The sequence below is a fragment of the Mus musculus genome, chromosome 2 (genome assembly GCF_000001635.26).
Source record: "Mus musculus strain C57BL/6J chromosome 2, GRCm38.p6 C57BL/6J".
NCBI classification, from domain to species: domain Eukaryota; kingdom Metazoa; phylum Chordata; class Mammalia; order Rodentia; family Muridae; genus Mus; species Mus musculus.
In genome coordinates, this window is record NC_000068.7 from 29761715 (window position 1) to 29778199 (window position 16485).

Here is a 16485-nt window from a genome sequence, read left to right on the forward strand (position 1 = left end):
AACGGAGAGAGGCAAATGAAGACAATCAGTTAGAGCCGAATGGCTTTGCAGTCATCAAAGCTGACCCTGGCCAGGTGTTCTGGTCTGCTCAGGTGCTGGGGCTTAACCTGTCAGCTCAGAGGTGGCACGTGAGGTGGGGGCAGAGGGATGGGGCGGATGGGAAATGACTAGAGGAACTACCAGCCATTTATGAGACTTTTGCTATCCTAAAGGCCTGAAGAGCATCCATTCCTCGCTGGGAAAAGTCTGATCTGTTCCAGTTTCCTCAGAGACCATTCAGACCAATCCCTTGCTCTGTGGCTAAGAACTTTGTGGTTTTAAACCATCTCTGAGGTTAATGGATGGCTTTCTGGGCCAGCAGGACTGCTCAGTGGAAAGACACTTGCTGCAAACCCTGCAAATCTAATGTCCATTCCCGAGACAGAACTGACACCCGTGCCTGGCCGGCTACTGTCACCCTGCTCTTCTCTATTAGATTCAACCTCCCGGATGCTGCAAGCCAAAGGGCAGCCATTGTTCTCTGCTTTATCCAGTTGTTTCTGAATTGACAAACACAGCCAGTGCGTGGGTCTGGGAGGAGGGAAGGCAGGAAAGCAAGAGAGGGGAGAATGGTTATGTTGACCATGACGATGAGTCTGTCCCAGGAGCAAGGCCTATAGTCGGGGCAGTTAGCTCTCTGCCTCCTGGACTTGGCACGTGTACCTGCTGTGGCTGCCACAGGTCAGAGCTCCAGAGGGAACTAGGTCCTTGGGTGTTCAGGAAGGAGACCCTGCAGCTCCTGCTTTGAGCTCTGGCCCTTCAGAATGCTACCAGGTGGCCTGAAGCCTGGGCAGGCATGTCTGTACCCCAGTAGCTCCCAGCATGTGCGACTGTCCTGTGCCTGCTGCTCTGCTACCCCGCTTGCCCCGTCCCCTCATGTCCATGGGGCACATGGGCTGCGCTGCCAGACAGGCTAAAGAACAGGTGTGGTGGGTGTGCTCACACCCTGGAAATCTCAGAGATCTAAGATGGTAGGAGAGGATCTGTCCCCTCACAGCCTCTCATGCCTGCTCTGAAACATGTAACTACACCACTGAGAGGACCACGGGCAGTCAGCCATAGAATGCAGCATATGGAGTCCTTCCCCCATGCAAATGGTAGAGCATCACCAACATCCCAAACTTGGCCAATACGAAACCTTTACCTGCCCCACCCCATCCCATCCCACCCCACTCCCCAAGGTTCTTGTAGTCCCTGTCCACATGGAATAAAGCACACAAGTTACTTCACCAAGGATCGTTTGAAAGTGGCTGTCTTTACTGAGCTGTAACGCTGGAGAAGAATTCTCTCTCTCTCACAGAGCCTTTATCATTGGATCTTGGACCCGCCTGGCTGGCCAGGTTCCCACTGCCTGCAGAGGCTCACATCAGAGTGGCAGCAGCTCACACCACCAGTGCAAGCCACCCAAACTCCTTTTTTCCCTCTTTTAAGAGCTGGGAAACTCCCAGCATTCCCAGCTGAACCAGAGTCCAGTGGATGTTCATGCCAAACTGCGCTTTGCCATCCTCGGTCTGGTGTGCAGATATGTCTGATACCCTAGAGGGAAGTGGGCAGACTGTGGACCACGAATGTCCATGGCAGTGAGGAGCCTCTCTCCCACGTGGTCTTCTAATCCTTCACCCCTGCTCTGTTCTGTGACAGGTGCCCACGGATGGCACTGCTCCTGCACCGCCAACCACTGATGACACTATGTTTCTTGGTGTCGTTCCCTGCCCAGATGCTGATCTCATTAGTCGGGTATCACTTCAGGTTTGTGCTTCTCCCCTTTGCCTGCCACCCTCCTGTCTGCTTCCCAAAGGACTCCCAGAGTTCTATAGACTCTCTACTCTGTTTAGATAGCTTGGTTCAGGTGCTGCTCCTGGAGCCTGGCATGGGGAGGCCAAGATGGAGAACATTTGGGATGATGGGTGTTGAGATGAATTTGGCCTACTGTGTCCCTGTGTGACAGTAAGCAGAAGCTAAATAATGCTAGCTTATTTCTTTCTACCCATACAGAGCCATGATGCTGGCAATTGCTCTAACCTCATGGAGGAGACCAAGTAAGTGTTCCCTACTGAGGGAGTCGGGGCAAGCCTCTGCCCATGAGCCCTGTTCCCATCAAACTACCTGCACCCCTGATCTCATGTCTCCTCCCTTAGGACTTTCTCATCGACTGAGAGTCTGCAACAACTTTCTCAACAGCTCAATGGCCTTGTGTCTGAGATACCACAGGACTGGGACCCAGAAAGAAGGTAGAGAGGAAAGGAAAGTATGTTAGAAAATGAGGTGGGATTCTCAAGAGACTAATTCATGAGAGGCTCTTGTCATACTGGAGAAGACTTGGATTTGGACCACAATGGGCAACGTGATTTTTATCCTGGTGTGGTTTGAGGTGACAGCTGTTGAACGGTGAGGTTGATCCATGGCGGGAAAAGAGCCATAAGGAGTGGCACAAAGGGGGTGTGAGTGAGCAGAAAAGGAGATTCTGCTAATTGAGGGGGAAGTAGGAGGCTGCAGGGATTAGACATTGAGGGTCACAGAGCACCTCCATGTGAGGTATTGTCTCTCCTAGTCTACATCCTACATCAACGGGGAGGGCCTCACATCTTCCAACATGAATGCCTGGACCATGGATTAGGACCCTGTCTCAAAACTGTCATGGGGGAAGGGGGCTTGGAATGTAGCTCAGTGACTACATTCTTATCTACTGAGCACAAGGCTCTGGGCTCAATTCCCAGAAACAAAATAGAAAATGAGACGCCACCGGGCATGGTGGTGCATGCCTTTAATCCCAGCACTTGGGAGGCAGAGGCAGAGGCAGGCGGATTTCTGAGTTCGAGGTCAGCCTGGTCTACAGAGTGAGTTCCAGGACAGCCAGGGCTATACAGAGAAACCCTGTCTTCAAAAGAGAGAGAGAGAGAGAGGCCATGGGATCACAAGAGCATGTTTGAGCAATACTTAACCAATCTGAGACCCTTGGGAACAAACACTGACATCTGTACAACAGAAAGACAGACAGACAGCAGTGCTGTGGACAGTCCCAACTGGAGACAGTATGTACAGAAGCCAGAGACAGGAATAACGTTTAGTTGAGAAGCGAACAGGAATAGAGGCAGGCAGGCTGGTCCACTCAGATCCTTGGAGTGATACAAGAACCTGGCCCAACTGCATCTTAACCAAGCTCTGCCTTTGCACATATCACCAGTACCAAGGGCACTGGGGAAGAAAACATCCCAGATCCAGGTCTGTGTGAGAACAGCTTTCTCATGTGCCATAGCAAGCACTAGCCTCCAGGGGGCAGTGTCCACCTAGTGATGTGCCCATCAGCTGGGTAGCCTCTCTTCTGTGGGCTTCTCCAATCCAGTCTGTGCCATCCAATGGCCACAAGCTGGATCTTTCAGCTTTCTTTCCAGGAGTCTCAAGGGAGCAGGAAGGGGTCACCTGGTTGGAAAATCGAGGCTGACAGAGAAGGCATGTATATTATACACTGCCTCACTATACCCACTGTAAACCCTACTTGAAAACATTTGAGAGTCAGGTATGATGGCTCACACCTGTGATTTCAACTCCAGAGACTGAGAAAAGAAAGAAGCAGAGTTCAGGGCCAGTCCTGCCCTCCCTACATGGCCAGGCCCTGTCCAAAAATAAAAATAAATTACCCCAGTGAGTGCCAAAGAAGCTGATGTGAGCAGATCGCTTCCATAGATTGAGACCCGCCTGGGTAAGCAAGTGGAGAGCCTATCTCCAGATTTAATAGCTGGGCTGGAGTTCAGCCCAAAGCCTGTATTCCCAGCATCCCTCTACAGAACTGGAAAGAGGACTTGGAGCTTGGGAAGAGGGGGTTCAGCTCCAGAGCCACTACCCACCAACTGGTAGCAGGTAACTCCAGCTCTGGCAACTTCTCTCCCTCTTCTGCCCCCTGTGGGCACTCGAGTTTACATATCCAAATTTTTAAAAATAAAATTTTCTTTAAAAACTATAATTTTATTGCTGATAGGACCTTGATATAGCTATCTCTTGTGAGGCGATGCCAGTGCCTGTACAGAAGTGGATGCTCACAGTCATCTATTGGATGGAACACAGGGCCCTTAATGAAGGAGCTAGAGAAAGTACCCAAGGAGCTGAAGGAGTCTGCAACCCTATAGGAGGAACAACAACATGAACTAACCAGTACCCCCTCCCCCCCAGAGCTGTGTCTCTAGGTGCATATGTAGCAGAGGATGGCCTAGTCGGCCATCAATGGGAGGAGAGGCCCTTAGTCTTGCGAAGATCATATGCCCCAGTACAGGCCAGGAATCGGGAATGGGTGGGTTGGGGAGCAGGGCAGGGGGAAGGTATAGGGGACTTTCAGGATAGCATTTGAAATGTAAATGAAGAAAATATCTAATAAAAAAACCTAAAATTTTATGTCTCATCCCGAACCTGTGGCACTCAGGACAAAAGTGCATTATAATCTCCACTCATCCCAGACAGCCAGAAGGTTCGAGACCTCTGAGTGCCATGTGGTGGGACCATCAAACTGCACCCTCTCTAGCCTTTCTCAAGAGACAAGTACACTTCAGTGACAGCGTGACAGGAGCCAGACAAAGCACCCAGCTTCATGGTGAGGAGGAGTTGGAGCCTCCCAGCCTGGTCCTGAGGCACTGTAAGGAAAGGTCCTCCAGGAAGGCAGAAGCAGAGGTGAGTGGCAGTCACACACCCAAACCAGTCGCCTTCAGGACTGCAATAACCAACGTTTACACAAGTCTGTGGCTCAGCCAGGCCTGTGCACCTCACCTGAGGCACCTCATTGACCCCAACAATGGAGCAAGGTCTTGTGGAGCAGTCCAGCCCCAGACTGAGCCAGCTGAGTACAGAGAGCGAGGCTCGTTACATCTGATACATAGTGTCTGACTCGAGCTGCCTCCCCAGCAGAGGCTAGCCTTTCAAATGGTGTGGTGTGCTACACACTTAATTCCAGCACTTGGGAGGTGGAGATGGGGGGGGGTGGAATCTTTGTGAGTTCAAGGCCAGCCTGGTCTACATAGCATATTCCATGAGTGCCAGGGCTAGGTAACAAGACCCTTTATTTAGAATGAGGAGAGATCTTGTGACAAGGTTCTCATGTAGCCCAGGATGGTTTGAACACATCCCTCCTTCCTCCATCTCCCAAGTGCTGAAACAGCGCTCAGATGCCTAGTTCCTGTCCAAGGGGAGGGACGCATGGAGGGTGGAAGGATCCACAATTTCTCTAAGCCCTTAGACATGAGGTCTTAGTCGCAAACCTCTGCCATGCTTTGTAGAAGTTGTCTGGGGGTTGGAGGATGGCTCAGCAGTTAGAAACACTGGTGGCTCTGGCTACTCATACAGGGACTGAGTTCAATCCCCAGCACACACACAAGACAGCTCACAAGTGCCTATAACCCCAGTCCTAGGTTGTTAACTTGTAATGTTTGTAAATGCTCCCATACAGGCAAACCTACACACACCCCACAATTTTTTGAAGATTTATTTTGATGAGTGTGTGAGTGGAGGTGTGTGTATGAATGTATGCCATGTGGATGCAGGGGTATGTGGAGGCCAGAGGTGACATCAATGTCTTCATAATGGTTTCTCCATCTTACATTTTGAGTCACAGTCTAAGATGCTGGTCAATGATCGCTAGTGAACCAGCCACCTGTCACCACCCTTCAGCACCTGGCATTGCAGGTGCATGCTGCCACACAGCGCTGGGGACTGAACTCAGGCCCTCAAGCTTATATAGCAAGAACTTTACCTACCGGGCCACCTCCCCAGCTCCAGGGCTTTGCATGTGGTAAGCAAACGTTTATCTGCTAAGGCACATTCCCAGGTTTCTTCTTTTCAATTTTCACTTTGAGATAGTATCTTGCCAAGTTGCCAAGCCTGGCTTTGAATTCACCCTGTAGCCCAGGCTGGCCTTGAATGTGTGATCCTCCTGCCTCAGCCTCCCCTAGGGCCTATTCACCAGGCTAGCTTCTGTGGGTATTCATCTGTGGTGTCAAGTTATGCCTGCTAGGCAAATGCTCTACTACCAGACTAAGCTCCCAACCCTTCCTCATGTTTCATTTGGAGACTGGGCAAACCCTGAGTCACTCTGCCATCAAGATGGTCTTGAATTTATGATCCTCTTGTCTCAGCCTCCTGAGTACCTGAGATTACAGACCTGTGCCACCAGGCAGTTTCCTAAGTGTGAATGGCATCTTCTGCCTCTGCTGTGTGTTCTCTGGTACCTGGTGAGATGGCTGCCAAGCACCAGTAATAAAGTGCAGCAGACACACCAACCTCCCACCCTGAGAGCCAGCACCATCTCAGCTCTCTGCCACGAAGGAGAGACCTGATCTCGTTGCTCCCACGCCATCTCACAGGCCCTGGTTGTTCCTTGGCTGCTGTCCTTAACCTGGAGCTGACTTGCCCCACCTCCACCCTGCTCTGGAACTAGTGAACCTGCCCAGCTGGTTTGCCGGGGAGGAACGGGGCCTGTGCTGTCATCTCGGGGCAATTCTGACTACTGATTGACCAGAACTTGAGAAAGCACATGCAGGGGCCAGAAGTGGGACCATGAAGGGAAAAAATGACTAGAACCTGCTCTGCAGACCCCACAGGGCTGGGATCAGCAGCTCCAGATCAGTACCCCTGGCGTGACTAACCACACCGTGACCACCCACCTGAGACACTTGTCCCTTAGCCTCCACCTCCCCACAGCAGCCTCAGCCACCATCTCTGCCAGACCAGACCTTAGCCATTACTAATGTCTTCCCTCCTGTCACCTAGCCCAAGCAAGAAGGCCTGAACTTCCAGCTGAGCCGAACGAAGGGGTGGGGCTAGGGGCTGTCAGTCAGGTGGAGCAGAGGCTGCGGGAAAAGTGAGATGCTGACATGGTGGGTATGGATTTGTTTGCTTTTCTGTCTTTTGAAAAGGTCTCCATAAGTAGCCCAGACTTGGACTCAAACCTACAAGACTCAGACTCCTGAGTGCTGGAATTACAGCTATGGGCCGTAATCTCAGTAAAACCTGGCTAGATTTAGGATCATCATGGAAACAGGCCTGTGGCCAAGGGAGAAATGGAAGACCTACCATAAATGTGGGTAGTACCATTCCATTTGCTGGGGTTGGGGGTGGAGATCCAGGGTAGGAAAAAGATGAACACAAGCATTCATCCCTCTACTAGGGCTTAGTGTGACCAGCTACCTCACAGGCCTCCTATGCCATGGTGGCCTGCACCCTCCAGTTGTGAACAGAAATAAAGCTTGTTTGTTTGTTTGTTTGAGACAAGGTCTCACTGTGGATGGCCTCAAACCCACAGAGCTCAGCTTACCTCGGCTCCAGAATGCTGGGTGGGGCCGAAGGTGTTTGCCATCGTGGCTGCCTCTGGGTGGGGCTGACAGTGTACACCGCGGTGGCTGCCTCTTAAGCTGCTTTTCTCTCAGGCATTTTGGCGAGATGAGAAAAGAAACTAACAGCTTTTCGCTTGCCTGCCTGTGGCTGAAGACCCGGCTCACAGCTCAGCGTGGTACAGAGACAGTGCTGAAAGCTGCTTCTCACCAGGCCTGGTTTCTTCATCTATAAAAGATGCCCGTGGTGGCCACGTCAGGCTGCCTTAATGACTGCACAGACATTAGTAAATGTCAGCTCAGTGTTAAGATGGCCACACTGCGTGTTCTGAGCACATTTCAGGCCCCGGGGCCACAGCTGTGGGATGCTAATGAGCTGACTGCCCAAAGGTACAGAGAAGGGAGACCGAGTGGGTTGAGGAGACATGAGGCTACAGGTGTACAGTGGCCAATTCGATCCATTTATTCCTTCGTATATTCATTTGTCCATTCATTCACCAAGGTTTTTAATTTTTTTAATTTTTTTAAAGATTTATTTATTTATTATATGTAAGTACACTGTAGCTGTCTTCAGACACTCCAGAATAGGGCATCAGATCTCATTACGGATGGTTGTGAGCCACCATGTGGTTGCTGGGATTTGAACTCAAGACCTTTGGAATAGCAGTCAGTGCTCTTAACTGCTGAGCCATCTCTCCAGCCCGGTTTTAAAATTTTTAAACTTGTGTGTGTGTGTGTGTGCCCGTGCGTGTGTGTGTGTGGCATGCACGTGGGTCCTGATACCCACAGAGACCAGAGGTATCAGTTCCCCCCTGGAGCTGGTGTTATAGCTCAGGGCTGTCTTACGTGGGTGCTGAGAACTTGGGTCTTCCACAAGAGCATGAGGGCCTTAACCTCTGAGCCATCTCTCCCTCACCAAATTCTGGTCCACGGAGGGGCAGCTTGCAGGGGAAAGGTACCTGGGCTTGCACAGTTAAGTTCTAGGTAATGGAAATGGACATTAAACCAGGCTGATGCACACACTGCTCCAGCACTTGGGCCAGAAGACCAAGAGTTCAAGGCTAGCCTGAGCCACATGAGACCCTGTCTTGAAAAAACAAAACAAAACAAAACAAAATCAAAGAATATATACATTAAAGCCCATGTTGGGACTGAAGTCCATGTTGGGGGGAGGTGCTCACACTAGAGGTAGAAATGACTTAATTCCAGGGCTAAACCTCTCTCCTCTGCATGTGTCTGGCAAACTGTTTGTGTGTGTGCACACATATGTGCAGTGCCCTCAGAGTCCAGAAGAGGGCATTTGATCTCTGGGAGCAGGAGTTGCAGGTGGTTGTGAACCATTCAATGTCACAAAGCCCAACTTGGGTCCTCTGGGAGAGCAACCAGAGCTCTTAACCACCAAGCCATCTTCATCCCACCTGTTTGTATTCTTTTTTCTTGTTTGTTTTTTTGAGACAGGGTTTCTCTGTGTAGCCCTGGCTGTCCTGGAACTCACTTTGTAGACCAGGCTGGCCTGAAACTCAGAAATCCGCCTGCCTCTGCCTCCGGAGTGCTGGGATTAAAGGCGTGCGCCACCACTGCCTGGCCTGTTTGTGTTCTTGAGGGCAGACTTTGTAACAGAAAGAACTGAAGTTTACCTTTTTATGGTTATTGTGTGAGTGAGCAAGCCACCACAGGGGTGTGTGTGTGTGTGTGTGTGTGTGTGTGTGTGTATAAGTGAACTGCTGCCCTGTCTCCCTCCTACTGTGGGTTCCAAGATTTGAACTCAAGTCATTGAGTTTTCATAGCAGAGGGACTCAACTTGCAGAGCCACCTCACTGGCCCTGGGCTGTGACAGTGCTCACCTTTCATCCCAGCACTTGAGAGAGGCTGTGAGCAGGCAGATCTCTGGTGAGCTTGGGGCCTGCCTCAGTCTGTATGGAAAGCTCCAGGTCAGTTACAATTACTTAGTGAGACCCTGTCTAACAGTCTAGGGACTGAGAAACAGCCCAGTCATTAAAGAGCTTGTTTGCTTGTTTGTTTGTTTGTAGTTTTTTTCGAGACAGGGTTTCTCTGTGTAGTCCTGGCTGTCCTGGAACTCACTCTGTAGACCAGACTGGCCTCGAACTCAGAAATCTGCCTGCCTCTGCCTCCCGAGTGCTGGGGTTAAAGGCGTGCGCCTCTATGCCCGGCTTAAAGAGCTTGTTTTTAAAGGTGCAAATGTTAAGGACTAGAGTTTGCATCCCCAGAACCTAGCAATGGGTATGGCCGCCTCGGATTCCAGTGCTCACAAGGAGACAGAAAAATCTCTGGAGGCAGGCAGCTGGCTAGACTGACTGGCTGTTGGTGAGCTCTGGGTTCAGTAGAGAAGTCCTGCCTCTATGGGGAAAGGGAAGACAGGAGTTTGAGGTTAACCTGGGCTACATGATGAGGCTAAAACAAACCCTGCTCAGTGTACCTTGTCTACAGGGTCACAGTGCAGGTGGCTATCACTGTGTGCAGCTTCCCTGCCTCCATAGCAAACTGGCTTGGCCAGGATCCAGGGGGCTCTGAGCTGAAGCTGTGTCCTGCTTTGGGGCACACATGTAGGAGGTATGCAGGTTAAACTGAGGTTAATCACATCTTCTGTCCTGGATGATGGGGTGAATAATCAATATGAGCCACAAGAAGCACCCACCCCACCCCCAAGCCCTCAGTTAATGACAGCTAGTGTTACTAATAACAGTCTCCTCGCCCGAGTGTCTCCAAGCCAACCCAACTTGCTGATAACAAGATCAAGGTCCAATGCGTCAGACCCTCTGAAGGAGCAGACCACAGTCAGGTTAGCTCTGAGTCTGGGCTGACATCTAATCAAATGCACAGAACCCAAAGCAGGTCATCTTGGCTTCTGAGTCAAACCAAGAGCTGGCCTGGCCACCCTTTATGAGAACAGCCAACACTTGCCCATCAGGTTTTAAAGGCCTTGGTGAGACTGGCTTCCTAGCAACGGGGCCACTCAGCAGTGAGCTCTGCATTACCCTGATGAATCACCTTCTGTATTTCTTGGCTCTGTTCATCATTGTCTTCTGGCCTTTACTCAAAGGATCAGTTTTTGTGACTAAAGAACACTGCTACCTTCTCTGCACTGAATTTTGGCTGTCCTGGGCACCTATGAATTACCTGAGCCCACAACAGTAAGCCCAGACTAAAATTGTCCAGCAGTATTGCATAAACTGACTGGAGAGCATGCCTCAGAGAGCGACTCATCCTCCGGCAATAGTTGCTTAATAGGAAGGAAGTTGCCCAAGTAAAGCAGAGGTCAGAGCTACGTAGATGGGCCCTTTCTCAAAATGGCCCAATTCTCTGATCACCCTGAAGGACTCTGTGTAAACGAATGTCCAGACATGATGGAACATTACCATGCATTATTGCTAAATCAAAGAAGCAAGCTGCAATGTATTGCATACACAAATTATAGATTCCATTTTGGTAAAAAAAAATCAAAACAACAACAAAAAAACCCAGCTGGTCACTTGCTGACGCATGACTTAAAGGTGAGGAGCCCCGAGTCTGAGGCCAGCTGGATCTAGTCTACAAAGCAGGTTCCAGGACAACCAGGGCTAAGGGGTGGAGGGGACTTGAGACAGGTTCTCACTAAGTAGCCTAGGTCTGGAACTCTCTATGTAAACTAGGCTGGCCTCAAACTCTGAGATCTTCCTGCCTCTGCTTCCTGGATGCTATGTGCCATCATCCTGGACTTTCCAATCTTTGGAAAGATTTGTGTGTGAGTTTCTTGCTTGAATGTATATATGTACACATTTGTGTGACTGGTGTCCAGGGAGGCAAGAAGAGGGCACTGGACCCCCTGGAACTGGAATTATAGATGATTGTAAGCCACCATGTGGGTGCTTGGAACTAAACCCAAGATTTCTGAAAGAGCAGCACATGCGTTAACCACTGAGACATCCCTCCAAGAACAAAAAGATTATGTTCATGTGTGGTATGTTCACCTGTGGTGTGTTTATGCCACATGTGTAGGTACCCGGAGGCCAGAAGGCATCTGGTCTCCTGGAGCTGAAGTTACAGGCAGTCATGAGCTACCCAACATGGGTGCTGGGAACTGAACCCTGGTCCTCAGAAGAGCAGACAGCGGCCCTAAGTGCTAAGTCAGACTTTGAGACTCGGACAACAGGCTGGTCTTGAATTCATGATCCTTCTGACTCAGTTATGGTGCCCACAGCTAATTCCTTATGTTCTTTTCAGATACCGTTGACAGAATAGAGTTCTCGTGCCTAGGGTCGCAGTTTCTTGTGATGTGGACTTACATCTGTGACTAAAGGTGTATCTGTATCTGCAGAGCACACTGAGGATCAAAGTTCACAAAGATAGTGTCTCACTATCTGTGTTCTGCTCTTAAGCCTCACCCAGGAAATATTGCGCTAAGCCATCTTGTCTCTGGGATCCTCTTGGCTGGAACAGTTGCTTAGTCTGTGCCTGAATTAGACATCAGTCAGATAACTTGCTTGCCACCCCCCAGTGGAGCCTCCCCTTTATCTGATAAGACAAAGCTCACGGGTCATTGGAAGGATTGCAGAAGGGCCCGGGGTTGCCACACGCTATCAGCCTGACTTACACCATGGGCCTGTCTGGCTGACTACCTGGCAGATTGTTAACACCACAGAAACAAAAGGTGGAGGGAAGCCCAGACTCTGTATCTTTCCAGTCATTGTTCTGGCTCTGAAGTCAGCACTTAGACGACAGTATATATAACTCACATCTGCTGGACCACAGCACCTGACACCTGATCTTGTCTGCCCACACTAACCTCACAAGATACTCAAAGTCATTATTCCCATTCCATGGATGGAGGAGTGCTTGAAGTCTCCTAGCAGGAGCCTGCTGAGGACTGACTGCTTGGAGCCGTAAGCTGCCCTGGGGGCCACTGTGGAAGGGTGGAATGTGATGCTAGTCAGGCCAGTTTCCACAGATGGCACACGGCCACATGGAGAGCATGGAGAAGGGGCATCCTGGTGCTTATCTCTGAGGGCAAGAGGAATGTGGGGATGGGATGGCCTCCTTTCAGACCTAGGGGCACAGAGCTGAGCTAACGGAAGTGAGCTGCTGCAGTAGCTCACACATATGTAGCTCACACCTATGAACCCAGCAGGCAGCATGCAGGAGTCAGAGGCCAGCCCAAGCTACAATGTAACACTCTGCCTCAAAAAACAGAGGGAGACACAGTTGGTGAAAGTTGCATGATGACCTAGCTCAGATGCCCAGTACCATGTTTACGAAGCAGGAAAGCTGTACTTGTAATTCCAGCTCAAGAGAGGTGAGGATTTCTGGGGCTTCTTGGCCCACCCAGTTGGGCTGAACTGCTAATTCTAGGTTTAGTGACAAAACAGTTCCTGTCTCAAAAGGCAAAGTGGGGAGCATTTGAGGGAGAGACTATGTGACCTCTGGCCCCTAAAAACATGTACATTTCCCCCTCAAATAAAGAGTAGTTTTGCTGTGGGCTGGTTTCAAACTTACTGTACGACTGAAGACAACCTTGAATCCTGATCCTCCTGCTGCTGGCTCTAAGTGCACAAACAGGTTTGCATGAACAAGACAGGCTTTCTCCAAATACAAGACATTTTTCCAAAATAAAACACCAGTCAGAGAAAGTGAAAAGGTATCTATCTACACATGGGGGCAAAGTACCTACTACAGAGAGAAATAAAATCAGGGAGAAAAACAGCTTTACAAAACCCCTAGGTGGCAGGGAGAGGGGTCACTAACATTAAGGATATTTGAAAAGCCACATAGAAACTAGTTTTCTAAGTTTACTAAAAAATATAATTAAGCTGATATAGTGGCACACACTTTAATCCTAACACTCAGGAGGCAAAGGTGCTCAGAGCTCAAGGTCAGCATAATCTACAAAGTGAGTTCCAAGATTACACAGCAAAACTGTCCTGAAAACAAATATTTAAACATTTATATTCACATGTATGTATGTGTGTGTGTGTGTGTGTGTGTGTATATATATATATATATATATATATATATAGAGGCTTGAATGGAGGTACACTACACAGGGACTAAAGCTCTGTCCCAAAAGTCATAGGTTTTTAAAATGCTCCTGTCCACTGTGGGATACGTCCCTTTGTCAGGTCACCCAGATCCTTCAAACAATCCAAGCTAATGCTATTGCTCTTGGTTACCCAGCAGAACATGACAGACCATGCTGCTGAGGACACCACACTTGGTGACAGCATATGAAGAACAGACCTGGAAACCTCTCCTAACACTGGAAGGTGCTGCGCAGGTTACACAGGGAGAGGAGCAAGTCTCAGAAGCCAGGGACAGGGGACAGTACTGGAAAACTGACTTCTGGGCATGATAGTCTCAAAGCACCTCTGGTTATCTGTACACAACCAGCCAGTCAACCTCCCGGCAGGGATGGAAGGGGTGTTGAGGTTTGGTCTGTTATGTGTCGTAATGCTAAATACTGGCCCCCAAGGTCTGGTTGCCTCAGGAAGAGAAGATCTTCAATGTGCACCAAGTCTATGGAACCTTGTCCCCAAGTTATCTCTGACTGGTTAATAAAAATGCCTACAGTCTATAGGAGGTAGGGCTTGGGGTCTGAGGGATAGACTCATGGAGAGATCAGAGAAGAGAGGAAGACACCATGGGGTAAGGGGTAGTAAAAACTGGCCAAAGGGTGTCCAGGGGAGTAAGAGTGGCTGGCCCAGGCAGAACATGGCAGGTGGCGTCTCTGGGTTCTTGGCAAGGAAGTAGATGAAATAAACCCAGAGGCTTCTTGCATGTGCAAAGGCAGTGCCCTTTATCTGGGAACTAAGTAATCTAAGGCATGCTGGAAACCCCCAATTAATATTATTTACCACACAAAGGGGCTCATGGACCCCACCACCTTGAGGCTGGCGGAGGGGGTAGGCTGTAAATGGCCCCATACCCATGCACTTGCCCTACACTAACTGGTCTCAGGGACTTACAAAGATAGCGGACTTGAGGCTAAGAGGGGGACATGATGGCAATGGGGTCAAGGGAGAGTTGGAGGGTAATTAAAACATCACATGCCTTTCTCAAAGAGGAAAACCACTGTATTTTATAAACCCGATGTCTTCTCTGCACCACGCCTTCCACCGGCACCACTGAGTGAACACCATCCCTTGCTGTCCTGTTAGTGTTCACACTGCAGACACCAACAATCATCAGCCTGTTAGTGTTCACACTGCAGACACCAACAATCATCAGCCTGTTAGTGTTCACACTGCAGACACCAACAATCATCAGCCTGTAAGTGTTCACACTGCAGACACCAACAATCATCAGCCTGTTAGTGTTCACACTGCAGACACCAACAATCATCAGCCTGTTAGTGTTCACACTGCAGACACCAACAATCATCAGCCTGTAAGTGTTCACACTGCAGACACCAACAATCATCAGCCTGTAAGTGTTCACACTGCAGACACCAACAATCATCAGCCTGTAAGTGTTCACACTGCAGACACCAACAATCATCAGCCTGTTAGTGTTCGTTCACACTGCAGACACCAACAATCATCAGCCTGTTAGTGTTTACACTGCAGACACCAACAATCATCAGCCTGTTAGTGTTCACACTGCAGACACCAACAATCATCAGCCTGTGTTTACAGCCGGGGCACGGGATAGTTACAGCATTGTATCACAGGGCAGGCAATTAAATTAAATTCTGAAGAAATGGACCAGTGGTTAAGCTGTCTTCCAGAGGACTAGTGGTCCATTGTCAGCATCTTCTTGGTGGCTCACAACTGCCTTTAAGCCCAGCCACAGGGCTCTTACATCCTTTCCTAGCCTCCATGATGCACCAGGTGTGGACATACATGCATGTAAATACTCACATGCATAAGAAAGAAAACCTTTTAAAAAATAATTCTGGGCTTTTTATATTGTCTTAGAGATAACGTTTCATGTAGCCTGGAACTTATGTAGCCAAAGATGACCTTGAACTCCAGATCTTCCAGTCTCCACCACCCAGGTGCTAATTACAGGTTTGCAGGATTGACTGGCAGGATTAAATACTGACACATACCACAAAGTACTCCAGGAGACTTGTTCAGACTGGCCTTAAACTCAGAGCCATCCTCCTGGCTCAGCTGAGTAGTACTGAGATCTCAGCTGTGAGACACCTTGAAACAGCAAAAAAGACTTTCCCTCTGTGAAAAGATCATCGCTCACGGCCAAGGAGTGCTGAGGCAGCGGCATTTCCCATCAGTTGAAAAGCTGAACACTGCAAGTAGCCCAGGCTGGCCTTGAACTCACGATTTTCCTTTCTACCTCTGGAGGGCTAAGATTACAGGCCTGAGACATCATGCCTGACTCTGAGTCAAGGTTTTACTAAGAAACCCTAGGCTGGCCTTGAACTGTTAAGATTCTAACCTGGGCCTCCCAATTAGCTGGGACGATAGGCCCCCATGGCCACACCTGCTTGCCTCTGCAGTTAGTCTGTGTCTCAAGGATAATGGCTCAGGGGCCCCTGATCTCATTACTCCTGCGGAGTGACCAGTTCTGACCTGTGAAGAGCCTGTTTGCTCTCCATCTGGTTGCTACCTGGCCCTTTACTGCCCTGAACAGCTTTCCAACTCCAAAGTGGAGCTTGGGTCCTTGAGACCCCAAGGTTGCCCAGTGCTGGGGAGCTGATGGTGGCCCAGCTTTAGGCTCAAGTTCTTTTGCAGTTCCGCTGCCACCCGGGGAGCTGCCGCCTGGATAGCATCCTGGATGTTGTGTAGGTCCCACTGGGTTCTCAGGAGGGCATCATCCAGGCCGAAGAAGCCATCCCGAGTCCGCCGCACTTGCGTGCAGACAGCGCTGGTCTTCAGCTCCAGGCCGATTTCATGCACCAGCTTCCTCAGCTGCTGCTGCGTCTCGTGCATACACTGCACCTCTGTGGGTCACAGACACACAGACGTGACCGTCAGGAACAGCTGCAGGGACCAAGCTGACGTGGACTCATGTCCCTTCATGAGATGCCTTTGAGCTTTGCTGTAGGGCTGAGAGCACGGCAGTGGTGCTGACTGCAGGCCTCCTGCACCTGCGGGGGCAGACCCCAGCTCTGGACCCCCCGCTTGAGCTGTAAAAAGGCTGGGCTTCTGGCAGCATCACTCACACACTTGGTCTACTCAGCAGC

General features: G+C 49.9%; 2 protein-coding genes across 11 annotated transcripts in view; one reads left to right on the forward strand and one right to left on the reverse strand.

Annotated features, from left to right (window-relative positions):
• Positions 1 to 7287, forward strand: part of Gm13547 (predicted gene 13547) — a 7485-nt gene extending 198 nt beyond the window's left edge. For 2 of the 5 annotated variants that reach the window (XM_030251854.1, XM_030251855.1), the window contains exons 2-5: positions 1681 to 1788; positions 2035 to 2078; positions 2178 to 2241; positions 2591 to 2789. In XM_030251854.1, coding sequence (XP_030107714.1) covers positions 1681 to 1788; positions 2035 to 2078; positions 2178 to 2241; positions 2591 to 2656 — 282 coding nt within the window. In that variant the 3' untranslated portion in view covers positions 2657 to 2789. Of the gene's footprint in view, positions 93 to 1680; positions 1789 to 2034; positions 2079 to 2177 lie in introns of all 5 variants that reach the window. The other 3 variants (XM_030251853.1, NM_001177392.1, XM_006498164.4) reach the window with 3 other exon arrangements.
• The window catches only part of Trub2 (TruB pseudouridine (psi) synthase family member 2), a 26449-nt gene that overhangs the window by 492 nt on the left and 9472 nt on the right, over positions 1 to 16485 (reverse strand). For 4 of the 6 annotated variants that reach the window (NR_110962.1, NM_001290495.1, NM_001290496.1 and 1 more), the window contains one exon: positions 12970 to 16242. The exons of 1 other annotated variant lie outside the window; for it this stretch is intronic. Coding sequence is in view for 4 of the 5 variants with exons in the window: in NM_001290495.1 (NP_001277424.1) it covers positions 15917 to 16242 (326 nt within the window). In the remaining variant the exon portion in view is untranslated. Of the gene's footprint in view, positions 1 to 12969; positions 16390 to 16485 lie in introns of those variants that run through there. One more of the 6 variants, XM_006497924.4, reaches the window with a different exon arrangement.